This window comes from Muntiacus reevesi, chromosome 1 (assembly GCF_963930625.1).
Source record: "Muntiacus reevesi chromosome 1, mMunRee1.1, whole genome shotgun sequence".
Taxonomy (NCBI): domain Eukaryota; kingdom Metazoa; phylum Chordata; class Mammalia; order Artiodactyla; family Cervidae; genus Muntiacus; species Muntiacus reevesi.
In genome coordinates, this window is record NC_089249.1 from 46,849,977 (window position 1) to 46,864,418 (window position 14,442).

The window sequence follows — 14,442 nt, forward strand, 5'->3', positions numbered from 1 at the left end:
CCCAAGACTATGATCCAGGGGATGGTCCCATTCCCCATGGTGATTGCTGAGGAGCTGGGGAAATGCAAGAAGCAGCCATCTGCCACTCGTTAAGGTGAACAAGGAAACAGGGTTGGCCCCAGATAGCTAAGCTGCACATGAAAGGAATGAATTCAGTGAGACCAGAAGCTTGCATCTTCCCATACATAGCATGCTAAATTCCTTAACTTGATACCTGATCTTTGATGTTCAGACTTCTTGCTCCCTTTGCTGCAAACTTGTATACAGCCTGACTTCGCTTCCTACCTCTTTGGAGCAATTTTCTCAGAGCTACTGAGATGCTGTCTCCAGGGCTTAGAGTCCTAAGCATTCCCACCAAATAAAATAACCTACCAGGTTCTGACTATATTTTCTGGTTAACAATTTATCTTGCTAGGAGGGAGAGTGTGAATGTGGACCAAGTTTAGGTGCTTTTTATTAGTAAGAGTGACCTGGAGCATCTGTGTTCCTGGGCTAAGTCACGTCCTCATTAGCCTTTGAAGGAGGTGAGAAAACAGGGCAGTGCACTCATCTTGTATTTCCTTTGAGGAAAATGGTGTTTGAGAGCCAATCCTCTAAAAACATTTGACATGGAACTTGGTAATAATTAATAAAGCAAAAAAAAGATTTTTTACTTTATTCAGAATATTTCATTTTGAGCAATTTCCATATAACACAATCACAGATCAGCACTATTCTATTGAGATACAGGCAATTAGAATATCTGTGGCATGATCTTATATTTAATATAACATCATGGCAAAGTCACTGTGGATGTTCCCAGGGCACTTAGTTCAGCATCATCGTACCCAGGGTCCCCAGTCTCCCCCTGGAGCAGCCAGGGGCTCTCTTCTCCTTCCCCAGGATCAGCTTCTCCTCTAGAGACATTTAGAGGAGAGCCTGAAAGAGGAAAGAGAGGTATGATTTAGAACAGAGACAAGGGGGCCAGACAGTGAGGAGGAAGCAAGTTAAGCAAGTGGTGATGACAAAGCATCCCTGGGACCCAGGGGTGGGCAGGGAGGCTCAGACTATCTCATATCAGTTACAGTGAGGATGGATCCCGGCTGTCCTCTCAGATTCAGTCCATGTGGCCTCTGGGGCCTCAACTCATGCGGAAACCCTGCATCACAGGAGACCTGTGCTCACACAGGAGCTCTGAGAAGACCTGCCTCCAGGCAGTGAAGAGCTAGGTATTCAGCTGTGTCTGACTCTTAGCAACCCTATGAACTATAGCCCGCCAGGCTCCTCTATCCATGGGATTCTCCAGGCAAGAACACTGGAGAGGATAGCCATTCCCTTCTCCAGGGGATCTTCCTGATCCAGGGATCAAACCCAGGTCTCCTGCATTACAGGCAGATTCTTTACCATCTGAGCCACCAGGGAAAGCCCATCAAATGCATGAGATTACCCATGCATGAGATTCTCAAATGCATGAGAAACTGTACAGAGGCTGGACATTGAGTTCAAATTCACCCTTTCCAGGACAGAGACCAAAGATTACAGGGGATCAGCTAACTCCACTCACCTGTCTGAGACATCATCTCATCTTCCTTCTTTGGGAGCACTTCCTCCTCACTCCTCTGAGAGGCAGGAGGAGCCCCAAGTACCGGTACCTCTTCAGCATCATCATAATCCTCACCAAGGGCATAGGTCTTCTGATCTGGGACTTCTGAGCACAGAGCAGGAGTCAGATGAAACCACACTAAGTGGGTTGGTCTGGGAAATACCTAAGATCCCTTCTGACCCAGCATTTCTGAGCTGCTAAATAGAGGCACCTGTCACTCCTTGTTTTAAAAGATTTTTTTCTCTAAGACCATGTTTCAATTTGATGTGTCCATAAACCAAAACATGACCTTACATATCTTAATATTTCCTGATTGAAAACATATATCTCAAAGCAACTCTCCCACCATTGAGCATTACTAAAGTATTTTGACAAACTGTGCTTTACAGATGTTATTTTTAAAGCCAGTGTGTGTCTCTTGTGATTCTGAACACAGAGAGCCCAGCCCCAAATGTGAGACATCACAGAACAACCAGAGAAGGAGGACAGACCCTATCTAGACACAGGGATCCCTCTGGTCCATCAAAGGAAGACTGTTCCCCTTACATCTCCTCTCTATGAGGAGGGAAAATCTCCTCCGCAACACTCAGCTGAAGCAGGTCCATCTCTATTACCTGGAGTGGATCTGGAGTCATTGTTGTCCTCACCATCTGACAAGAAGCCTAAAGTGGAGAAACACATCACACAACACACAGAATGACCCTCCCACACCCACGGGACCAATGTTAAAGCTGAGAAGGGATGGGTCTGGCTCTCGCAGTGTAGACAGAGGCTGGGGGCTGACAGGGCTGTGAGAGGCCATCCTGCCACTTTGGAGAGCCACCTCTGTGAACCTGGGGCACGTGTCGGGTCTGCAGAAGCTGAGAAAATGTGCACACCCAGTGGGTGTGACAACCAGAGGTCCCAGGAGGGCAGACAGAGACACCCACCTGGGCTGCCCAGAAGACCCTCCTTCTGAGTCACAAGGTAATCGAGCTCCTCATACACAGCTTCAGCAAGAGCATCTTCATAGCTGGATAAGGCTGAGAGATCCCCCAGCAGGTCAGAGGTGCCACCCCAGACACCCCAGTCCAACCGGCCCACTTTCATCTCCCCGATGCTCACACGGAGGCTACCTGGACCTCGGCATCATCTCCCACCCCGTGCACCGTGTCAGCACCTTCTCCCCTCATCTGACCTGAATTCACAGCTCAGCCCCAACTCTGTCTGGTCCCATAGGAGAGGCCATGACTTATTAAGAGTTCACGCCGCAGTCCTAATAACCTCTATCTACTCAGGCCTTAGAGGTGAGCACGGAGCACATGGAGTTCTGCAGACTCAGAACAGAGACCTGGCCCAGGCTCCCCTCCTCACAACCGCCCCATCTCCTGCCTGCACACACGCTCCCTGGTCCCCAGTCCCCCCTGCAGCCCACCTCTGCGCTCTGCTCTCCATCTGAGCACCTGAGTCACCAGGACGATGAGGACCAGGAAGAGAAGGGCCCCCAGGATGAGGCAGAGGACCCCAGCCAGGGAGAAGAAGCCAGGGAGAGGACTTAAAACTGGTCTGGACCCTAAAAAGAACAAGGCAACAGGTTATGGAGAAGGTCCTGGGCACAGAGAAACCCCCTGTGCCAGCGTTTCCAGGGGCTCCAGACAATGGCGTTCCAGCCTCAGACACAAGTGCACTGACAGTGACCTGGCTCCCCCAGGTCTCATCCTGAGACGAGTCAACTCCACTCGGCCAGTGTGGCCTGAGGCAGAGCCGGGGATTGTCAGGGAGCTGCCCTGCCGAGACAGCCTCTGAGGACCCGGCTCATCTCTTCTCCTTGGGCTTCAGGAGACAGACGGTCAAACAGTCCTGGGACCCGCACCTCACTGATGAGGAGCAACACTCAGGGGCAGGTGGGAGAACCTTAGATTCTGCAACACAGGAACCCATCTCCCTAGTATCCCAGTTGTGAGAAAAATGTGGCCCCAGGAACCAAGGCAGAGGAGTTCCCCAACATACCACCCTGGGCTCCTCCCCACCAGCCAGGGCTCCTCAGGCTCTTTCCTCTCCTGAGCTGTCAGAGGGCCCACAGAACAGGCCCCCAGACCTGAGTATTCTCTCCTGCCCATGGGTGTTCACAGTACCTGCTGCAGTCGGGGGCGCTGTTTTCCTTACACCTAAAGAGAAAAACAGCAGTGTGAAGAGAGGGAATTGGCCAGAAAGCAGGGCAAATCCATTTTTCGCTCCTGAGCCTGAAATCACCCCCCAGTCTCCACATCAGTGTCCAGTCCTCCCAGCTCCCCCGTCCTAGATCAGAGCCCCAGCACTGGGAAACTGTCTGAATACAAACTCCCCACCACGCCCGGCCCAGCCCACTGCCCCCGCGCTGCCCCAGCTCACCCAGGGCGGACCCCGAGCCCCTCACTCACCAGAGCACCTCACACCAGCATCCTCCTCGTGCTTGCAGTCGCTCTGCCCCCAGGGCTCCGCAGCACAGTCCCACAGGGAGGACTCCCGGCCCCCGCACCGCACCTCGTCCAGCCAGATGCTCCCGTTTCCAGGGCCAAACGCCGCGGCCCGCACGGCTTCCAGGGCCGGGCCACAGCCCAGCTGCTGACACACCACCTCGGCCTCTGCCAGGCTCCAGGAGTCATCGCACACGGTGCCCCAGGAGCCGCTGTGCCAGACCTCCACCCGCCCTGAGCACGCGCTGTCTCCTCCCCTGAGCCGGAGCTTCTCTCTGTCTGAAAAGGCAGCAGCCCCTCCTGTGACTCCCCTGGTGGGAGGAAGGAGCCCCTGGGGCCCTGGGGAGGGGGCGGGGCTGACGTACCTGTGCAGGGGGCAGCAGCTGGGCAGTTCTTGGGGCTTCTTTCTGCAAACAACAGGGAAACACTGGATCAGGGACATTGGGCGTGTTCTTGTCTCCAAATAAGATTATCTAAGATTTGACTCAGTGCAAAGGACACAGGAAAACACAGGCTTATTATCTCCTGGGCTGAAACTCACTGCATCTGATCACCAGCTGAAATTACCTTAAATATTTACTTGTTTATCAGTCTTCACATTCCCACAGCAAATATAAACACAGACATCTACAAATTCACACACACTCCCCTCTGAATGAAAGTTCCATTAGAAGAAGGACCTTGTATATCTTATATATGCCATGTTTCCGCTGTCAGGACAGTGCCTGCACATTGTAGGCACTCATTCAACAAATATCTATGGAAAACCTTTGCTAAATACCTAGATAGGGGCTTGGTAAATATTTATTGAATGAATGAATAGATGAATAAAATTCAGTAAAATAAAACTTTAAATTCACACTAATCAGTGAAATAGTAAACCAAATATAAATGACTGGGAATAATCTATGATAATAGTTCATATTAAAATCATCAGCCCAGAAGAACAGTTAATTTATATTCAAAATCTCACACACATAATTTTAATGGAAAGTTATTAGATAGATTATAAGCTACTCTTACCTACTATTCAGTGTAACAAGTGGGCAAGTGAAGACTACTGTTGTAAAAGGAAACTTTTTAAAATTTATTTTTAATTGGAAGATAATTGATCTACAATGCAGTATTGGTTATGTGTGTGTGTGTTAGTCGCTCAGCCGTGTCTGACTGTTTGTGACCTATGGAATGCAGCCCACCAGGCTACACTGTCCATAGGATTCTCCAGGCAAGAATACTGGAGTAGATTGCTATTCCTTTCTCCGCTGGATCTTCCCTACCCAGGAATCGAACCCAGGTCTCCGGCCCTGCAGGCAGTCTTTTTGCTGTATGAACCACCAGAAAAGCCCATAGTGTTGGTTAGGAATCTCTTAAAAAGGAAATATACAGGAAAGACTTAGTAGAATTCTAAGAAGATATATGTACACATATATGTACACAGAGTAAGGCAACAATTTTTGCAATAGAGTAAAAAAAAAAACCTACTGAGAAAAATCTGTATTGAGAAGATGCAGAAATAACAAACAAAAGACTGAAAAGTATACATAAAAGAATTGAAGCTGAGAGAAATCAATACAAATTCAAAGCAACACAAAAAACCAGAAGGGTAAATAGTACCTGTCATAAATTATCAAAATCTGTATATTCTTTCCAGATCATTCTATCAAACCTCCTACCCACTCTACCCAGAGAACCTCTGAGAAAATGATGGTGGGACCTTTGTGAGGGTGTTGCTCATTTTCATGGTCAAAGACTTTACCACCTCTCAATTCTCAGTGTTTCATTGTAGGAAAAATATCATCAAGAAAAGGTCTAATAGTTTAATGCCTCTTTGGCTTTCAAATGGAAAAGACAAGAGATGAAAAAAGAGAGGCAAGGAAGGGAGTGAGCCTCTGCTTTTGAAGTATCTGTTCCCACATTCTCTTAGCTATAAGTTTCAGGCAACATCCAGCATACCTTTCAAGGTGTACCTGAATACGGTGTGTGTGTTTGTGTATGTGGAGGGGGAGGGAAGGAGAGAGAGAAACAGAGAGAAATGTTGAAGGAAGTAAGGTTCTATGGTTTGACTATTTGTTGCCCTCCTCAACACTTATTTATTTCATTCAACATTTATTTTCAAAATCCCAGTTCCCAATGTAACAGTATTTAGTGGTGGAGCTTTCTCAAACTCTTCCAAAAACAGAAGAAAGAAACACTTCCAAATTCATTTTATGAGGCCAACATTATTCTGATACCAAAACCAGATAAGGACACCACAAGAAAAGAAAATTATGGGCTAATACTCTGATAAATATAGGTGCAAGAATCCTCAACAAAATATTAGAAAACTGAATTTGACAATACACTAAAAGAATCATGCACCACAATCAAGTGATGTTTGTTCCAAGGATACAAGGATAGTTCAACATTCACAACCTAATCAATGTGATACACCAAATAAGCAAAATGAAGGTAAAAATCATATCTCAAAGGATGCAGAAAAAATGTTTGACAAATTCAAAATCCATTTATGATAAAAAAAAAACTCTTTTACAAAGGATTGCATCTCAATATAATTAAGGCCATATGAGAAGTTCACAGCTAACATCATATTTGACTGTACAAAACCAAAAGCTTTTCCTCTGAAATCAAACACAAGACAAAATTATCTACTCTCACCACTTTTATTCAGCTTAGTTTTGGTAGTCCCATCCAGATCCATCAGGCAATAAAAGAAAAGCAGACATCCAAATCTGAAAGGAAGAGGCAAAACTGACACTATTTGCACATTGAAAAGTGAAAGTGTTAGTCACTCAGTCGTCTCTGACTCTTTGCTACCCCAAGGACTGCAGCCTGCCAGGCTTCTCTGCCCACTGGGATTCTCCAGGCAGGGATACTGGAGTGGGTTGCCATTCCCTCCTCCAGGGGATCTTCCCAACTCAGGGATCAAACCCGGGTCTCTTGCATTGCAGATGGATTCTTTACCATCAGACTCATGAGGAAGGAGACTCCCTTACATGATAGTGTATATAGAAAACCCTAAAGACTTCACCAAAAATATGAGAACTAATACACTCACTAAAGTTGTAGAATGAAAAATCTAAATACAAAAATCAGTTGCCTTTCTATGCACTAACAACAAACTGCCATAAGGAGAAACTGAGAAAACAATTCTATTTGCATTTGCATGAAAATGAATAAAATATCGAAGAATAAATGTAAGGAAGGAGGCGAAAGACCTGTACACCGAAAACTATAAGACATTGATGAAAGATACTGAAGAAGACTCAAATAAATGGAAAGATATTCTGTGCTCATAGATTGGAAGATCTAATATTATTAACATGCCCATACTACCCAAAGCAATCTACAGATTCACTGCAATCGTTACCAAGATTTCAATGGATATTTTCACAGATACAGACAAACAATCCTACCATTTTCATGGAACCACAAAAGACACTGAATACCAATGCAATCTTGAGAAAGAGTAACAAAGCTGGAAGTGTCATGCTTCCTGTTTTCAAACTATATTACAAAGCTATATTAGTCAAAACAGTATGTTGTTGGCATAAAAATGGACACAGAGATCAATGGAACAAAATAGAGAGCCCAGAAATAAACCCACATTTGTACGATCAATTAATTTTTGACAAAGAAGTCAAGAATATACAATGAAGAAAGGACAGTTTTTGCAGTAAATGGCATTGGGAAAACTGGACAGCCACATGCAAAAGAATGAAATGGAAAGGACAGTTTTTTCAGTAAATGGCATTGGGAAAACTGGACAGCCACATGCAAAAGATTGAAACAGAACCACTATCTTCCACCACTCACAAAAATTAACTCAAAATAGATTAAAGACTTGATCACAAGTTCTGAAGCCATAAAATTTCTACAGGCAAAAACAGAAAATAAAATCATTGACATCAGTCTTCGTGAGAATTTTTTGGATTTGACACCAAAATCAAAGAGAACAAGAGTGAAAACAAGCAGTTGGGACCACATAAGGCTACAAAGCTTCTGCCCAATTAAGGAAACCATCAACAAAATGAAAAAGCAACCGATGGAATTACAGAAAATATTTACATATTATATTTCTGATAAAAACTATTATCCAAAATATACAAGGAACTCACACAACTCAGTAGCAAAAATCAAACAATATGACTTTCAAAAAATGGGCAGACAACCTGATGAATATTTTTTTTTAAAGAATACATACAACTTGCCGATAGGTACATGAAAACATGCTCAAGATTAATAATCAGCAGAAAATACAGATCAAAGCAACAATGAGATATGACCTCATATCCTCTAGAAAGGTTTTTATCAAAAAGAAGAAATAACAGGAGTTGAGGAGAATGTGAAGAGACAGAAAAGCTTTTGCACAGTTAGAGGGAATGTAAGTTGATGCAACCCCTATGGAAACAGTATTGAGGTGCATCAAAAATTAAAAATAGAATTGCCATACGATTTGGCAATTTCACTTTGGGGTATTCATCTGACAGAAACATTAACTTGAAAAACCAGTGTTCACTGCAGCAATATTTGTTCAGTTCTTAGGTTGTGTCTGACTCTTTGCAACCCCATGGACTGCAACATGCCAGGTTCCTCTGTCCTTCACTCTCTCCCAAAGTTTGCTCAAATTCATGTCCACTGAATTGGTGATGCTATCTAACTCTCTCATCCTCTGTGGCCCCCTTCTCCTTTTGCCTTCAGTCTTTCTCAGCATCAGGGTATTTTCCAACAAGTCAGCTCTTCTCATCAGGTAGCCAAAGTATTCGAGCTTCAGCTTCAGCATCAGTCCTTCCCATGAATATTCAGAGTTGATTTCCTTTAGGATAGACTGGTTGGATCTCCACGCTGCCCAAGAGACTCTCAATTCAATTGTGGCATCCAAGCACCAAAATTCAAAAGCATCAACTCTTGGGCACTCAGCTTCTTTATAATCCAACTCTCACATCCATACATGACTAGTGAAATAAACATCACATTGACTATATGGGCCTTTGTCTGCAAAGTGATGTCTCTGCTTTTGAATACTCTGTCTAGGTGTGTCATAGCTGTCCTTCCAAGAAGCAAGCCTCTTTTAATCTCATGGCTGTAGTCACCATCGTCAGTGACTTGGAGTCCAAGAAAAGAAAATCTGTTTCCAATTTCTCCCTTCTTATTTGCCATGAAGTGATGGGGCCACATGCCATGATCTTAATTTTTAGAATGTTGAATGTTGAGCTTTAAGCCAGCTTTTTCACTCTCCTCTTTCACCCTCAACAAGAAGCTCTTTAGTTCCTCTTCTCTTTCTACCAATACTACCAATAGAGTGGTATCATCCGCGTATCTGAGGTTGTTGATCTCTCTCACAGCAATCTTGATTTCAGCTTGTGATTCATTCAGCCTGGCAGTTCCCATGATGTACTCTACATATAAGTTAAATAAACAGGGTGACAATGTACAGCCTTGACGAATTCCTTTCCCAATTTTGAACCAGTCGGTTGTTTATGTCCAGTTCCAACTGTCGCTTCTTGACCTGCATACAGGTTTCTCAGGAGGCAGGTAAGGTGCTCTGGTATTCTCCTCTCTTTAAGAAATTTCCACAGTTCGCTGTGATCCACATAGTCAAAGGTTTTAGTCTAGTCAATGAAGCAGACGTTTTCCTGGAATTCTCTGGCTTACTCTATGATTCAACAAATGTTGGCAATTTGATCTCTGGTTCCTCTGCCTTTTCTAAACCCAGCTTGTACATCTTGGAAGTTCTCAATTCACCTTATGCTGAAGCCTAGCTTGAAAGACTGAGCATAACCTTGCTAGCATGTGAAATGAGCGCAACTGTGCAGTTGTTTGAATATTCTTTGGCATTGCCCTTCTTCAGGATTGGAATGAAAATTGACCTTCTCCAGTCCTGTGGCCATTGAAGAATTTTCCAAATTCGCTGATATATTGACTGTAGCACTTTAACAGCATTACTTTTTAGTATTTTATAGCAATATATACAAGAGCCAAACAAGGTAAGTCTTCACTGATGGATGAATGGATAAAGAAAATGCAATATAGACATATATCCACCCATAAAAAAGAAGAAAATTTTGCCAATTTCAACAAGGATGGACCTTGAGGGCATTATGCTAAGTGAAACAAATCAGACAGAGAAAGAAAAATACCATAAAATCTCATTTATATGTGGAATCTTAAAACAAAAAGCAAGTTCAGAGATGCTGAGTCGTTGGTGGCTGCCAGAGGTGGGGGATTTGGTGTGGGCAAATGTAGTCAAAAGGTATAAACTTGAGTTATAAAATTAATAGGTGAAGAGATATAACATACAGCATGGTGACTATAGTGAATACCATACTGTCTATTTGAAAGATGATGAGAAAATACATCTTAAACATCCTCATCATATAAGAAAAATATTTAACTATATATATGGTTATGGATATAACTAGACTTACTGTAGTGATCATTAATCAACATACACAAATATATAAGCATTATGTTGTACACAGCAAGCAATATAATGTTATGTCAATTATATCAATTAAAAACTTTTAGTAAAGCAAGTTTGGAACATGTGGATTAAATTAGCTCCATCCAAACTTCATTTTATAAACTCAACTTAAACGCATCACTTAGATTTTAAAAGACCAAATCTCACGAAACACCATACAGGGTTGGGACAGACCCAGAAACAGACATGAGTCACCTGCACATGAGATGTAGGCTTCCTCCTTTGGAGAGCATGAACTGTATTTCCATGGGCCAGAAGGACACTGCCAGAGAGAGGTATCCATTTTCCGACATTGGATTAAATCTACCCACCGGGGTCTAGAACCTTCCCTGAGACCAACAGAAGTGTTGAGACTTCCACTGTCCCCACAGCCAAGCTGACTGCAGATGATGGACACGGTGACATCATCCATGGGGCTGCGGCAGACACTGCCCCAGGTCCCGTTGTAGAAAACTTCCAGCCACCCAGCACACTGCTGGTCCTCGCTCACCATCCTGAGGGCCAGGAACTCTAAGATCGAAATGGAGAAGACAGGACACAATGAGCACTGCACTCAGTGTTCCGGGTTTTCCTCTCTCCCCAAAATTGTGAACAACATCTGTGACCCAGCTGAGGAAGCAAATCCATTAGATAACCAGAGTGAAACCTGTCTCCTTTTTATCTGACTTTGTCCATCTGTGTCTGTCTTTCTAAATATTTCTACCACCATGATGTAGTGAACATGAACTGTGAGGAAGACCAGCCTGGACACATGCAGGGAGAGGGAGCTGACTCCTGCTTCCTGACAAAACATCTAAAAGAGAGTGTGAAAGGGATGTGATGTGGACAGTGTGGAGGCAGATAGAAAATGGACCTGTGACTGTTTCCTTATCTGGCAGAGGGGACTTTACAGATGTGATTAAGGTAAGGACCTTGAGATTAACCTGAAATATGGTGAATTAACCAGATGAGCACAGTCTAATCACATTCTTAGACTCACTATCCTTTACAGTGGAATACTTTTCCTCATTCTGGCTAGAGGGAGATGTGAACATGTATAATGGTTAGAGAAGTGGAGCCATTGCTGGTCTGATGATGAACAGAAGGGGGTTATGAACAAAGGCAGGCAGGAAGTTTTTAGAAGCTTGAAAAGACAAGAAACAGATTCTTTCCCAGAGGCTCAGAAGTGATGTGACCCTACTGAAACCTTGAACCCATCCAGTGAGATTCCTGCTGGACATCCAAGCTACAGAAGTGTAAGGAAAGAAATATGTTGTTTTAAACCATTAACTATGTGCTAATTTCTTACAAAACAAAAAAACTAGCACCTTGGCTTTAAGACTTCTCTATCATATGTACCAGAAGAGTGAGCCCTGATTTCAAGGAAAACTGAGAAAACCTTCTGCCAGGAAACACTACTGAGAAGAAAGGACCAGAATTTCAGCTGCTGCAGGAGGAAGTGAAAGCACCTCCTATTCACGTCGGCTCCATCTCAGGTCCTTTCAGCATCTCTCCCCCAGGGTTCAGACTCCCGTCCTCCAGAGCCCCATCCCTCCCCTAGCCTGTGGACAGTGTGCAGCACGGACCTGAGCAGATGACCCCCGCGTCCTCCTTGTGCCTGCAGTCGTGCCGCCCCCAGCCCCGGGAAGGGCACCTCCACACGTGGGATTCCTTTCCTGTGCAGTTCAGGTCGTCCATCCAGATGGGCCCTGACCCTGCCCCGAAGTGAGCAGACCCTGTGGCATTGAGGGCTTGTCCACAGCCCAGCTGCCTGCACACCACGTGGGCATCGTCCAGGTCCCAGCCGTCATCACAGATGGTGCCCCAGGAGCCCTGGTCAAGGATCTCCACTCTCCCGGCGCAGGGACCGCCCCCGTCCACCAGGCGGAGCTGTCTGCTGTCTGAGGAGAGAGAAATGGGACAATGGGGCGGTGACCTGCGGAATGAGAAGGGTCTTCTGTCCTGTGGGACCCTCACCTGAGCAGTAGGGGGCGCTCTCCTCTAAGGCTGCAGATCCTGCTTGTTCAGACACGGAGTTATTGCACTGGGGCAGCACCTGGGTGTGGTTTCCTGAAGAAACAGCGATGGTAAGAGGGTTGAGAGGGTTGAAGATCAAGAAACTCAGTTAAGCTAAATAATTTTTAGGAGAGGAGGGGAGTTTGGGGGGAAATGGATACGTGTATATGTATGGCTGAGTCCCTGGCTGTTCACCTGAAACTATAACAACATTATTAGTCGGCTAAACCCAATACAAAGTAAAAAGTTCAAAATAAAAAAACAATAATAATAATGACCTAGTGATGGAGCTGAGATGAAAGCTGTAACATACCAGTAAAGTTACCATAATCTTAGTGTTCCCTTTCTCTATGAACAGTCCTGGTCCTGACAATACCATGATTCCTGTTTTAAGCCAAGCTTTGCCCTAAGAATGAGTTAAATAAGTTGCTCTATCCTTAATCTACCCCTAAATAGAAGAAGCAAAACAAAACCCTTTCTGAAGGATTTGTACAATTTTTTATCTACAAGGTTTTGATTTTAAAAACACTTTTATAAAAGAGATCTCATGGAAAACAAGAGGAAAAAGAAACATTTAAAAAAATTCCCAGGGTTTTTGTCTCTTAGAGTTATCTGACAGAGAGTTTATTTTATTTATTTTTATTGATTTTTATTTGAGCATAATTGTTTTACAATGTTGTGGTAGCTTCTGCTGTCAGCAAATTTAATAAGTTATATATACATGTATGGGTTTCCTAGGAGACTCAGTGGTAAAAAATCTGCCTGCCAAATAGGAGACTGGGCTTCCATCCCTGGTTGGGAAGACCCTCTGGGGAAAGAAATGGCAACCCACTCCAGCATTCTCACCTGGGAAATCCTATTGACAAAGGAGTGTGGCAGGCTACAGCCCATGGGGTCACAAAAGAGTCAGAAGCAACTCAGCGACCAAACAACAACAACAACACACATATATATATCTCCCCTCTTTCATGGATTTACTTCCTATTTAGGTCACCACAGAGCACTGAGTAGAGTTCCCTGTGCTTTACAATAGGTTATTATTTATCTATTTTATGTGTTCAGTTCAGTCGCTCAGTCCTGTCCAACTCTTTGTGACCCCATGAACCGCACCAGGCCAGGCCTCCCTGTCCATCACCAACTCCTTGAGTCCACCCAAACCCATTCCCATTGAGTCAATGATGCCATCCAACCATCTCATCCTCTGTCGTCCCCTTCTCCTCCTGCCTTCAATCTTTCCCAGCATCAGGGTCTTTTCCAATGAGTCACCTCTTCCCATCAGGTGGCCAAAGTATTGGAGCTTCAGCTTCAACATCAGTCTTTCCAATGAAAACCCAGGACTGATCTCCTTTAGGATGGGCTGGTTGGATCTCCTTGCAGTCCAAGGGACTCTCAAGAGTCTTCTCCACCCGCCCCAGTTCAAAAGCATCAATTCTCCTGTGCTCAGCTTTCTTTATAGTCCAACTCTCACATCCATACATGACCACTGGAAAAACCATAGCCTTGACTAGAAGGACATTTCTTGGCAAAGTTTGTGTGTGCATGTATGCTAAGTCACTTCAGTCGTGTCTGACTCTGTGACACTATGAATTGTAGCCCATCAGGCTCCATGTCTACGGGATTCTCCAGGCAATATCTATTTTATACTTAGTATCAATAGTGTAGGGCTTCTGAGTCTGATGGCTCAGGCAGTAAAGAATCCGCCTGCAATGCAGAGACCTGGGTTTGATCCTTGGGTTGGGAAGGTCCCCTGGAGGAGGGTATGGCAACCCACTCCACAATTCTTTTCTGGAGAATCCCCATGGACAGAGGAGCCTGGCAGGCTACAGTCCATGGAGTTGCAAAGAGTCAGATATGACTCAGCGACTAAGTACACAGCACAGCACATCAATAGTGTATATATGTCAATCTCAATGTCCCAGTTCATCCCACTCTTCATTTCCCCTCTTAGT

The 14,442-nt window shown here is 44.4% G+C and overlaps 1 protein-coding gene across 1 annotated transcript in view; it reads right to left on the reverse strand.

The window, feature by feature from the left end:
* Positions 1 to 772: 772 nt before the first annotated feature.
* LOC136172499 (antigen WC1.1) overlaps positions 773 to 14,442 on the reverse strand; it is a 58,833-nt gene continuing 45,163 nt past the window's right edge. The window contains exons 11-21 of the mRNA XM_065941966.1: positions 12,455 to 12,547; positions 12,064 to 12,378; positions 10,694 to 11,008; positions 4,383 to 4,424; positions 3,982 to 4,296; positions 3,697 to 3,729; positions 2,997 to 3,134; positions 2,512 to 2,604; positions 2,197 to 2,244; positions 1,544 to 1,687; positions 773 to 918 (exon numbers count right to left, since the gene is read on the reverse strand). Coding sequence (XP_065798038.1) covers positions 773 to 918; positions 1,544 to 1,687; positions 2,197 to 2,244; positions 2,512 to 2,604; positions 2,997 to 3,134; positions 3,697 to 3,729; positions 3,982 to 4,296; positions 4,383 to 4,424; positions 10,694 to 11,008; positions 12,064 to 12,378; positions 12,455 to 12,547 — 1,682 coding nt within the window. The remainder of the gene's footprint in view (positions 919 to 1,543; positions 1,688 to 2,196; positions 2,245 to 2,511; positions 2,605 to 2,996; positions 3,135 to 3,696; positions 3,730 to 3,981; positions 4,297 to 4,382; positions 4,425 to 10,693; positions 11,009 to 12,063; positions 12,379 to 12,454; positions 12,548 to 14,442) is intronic.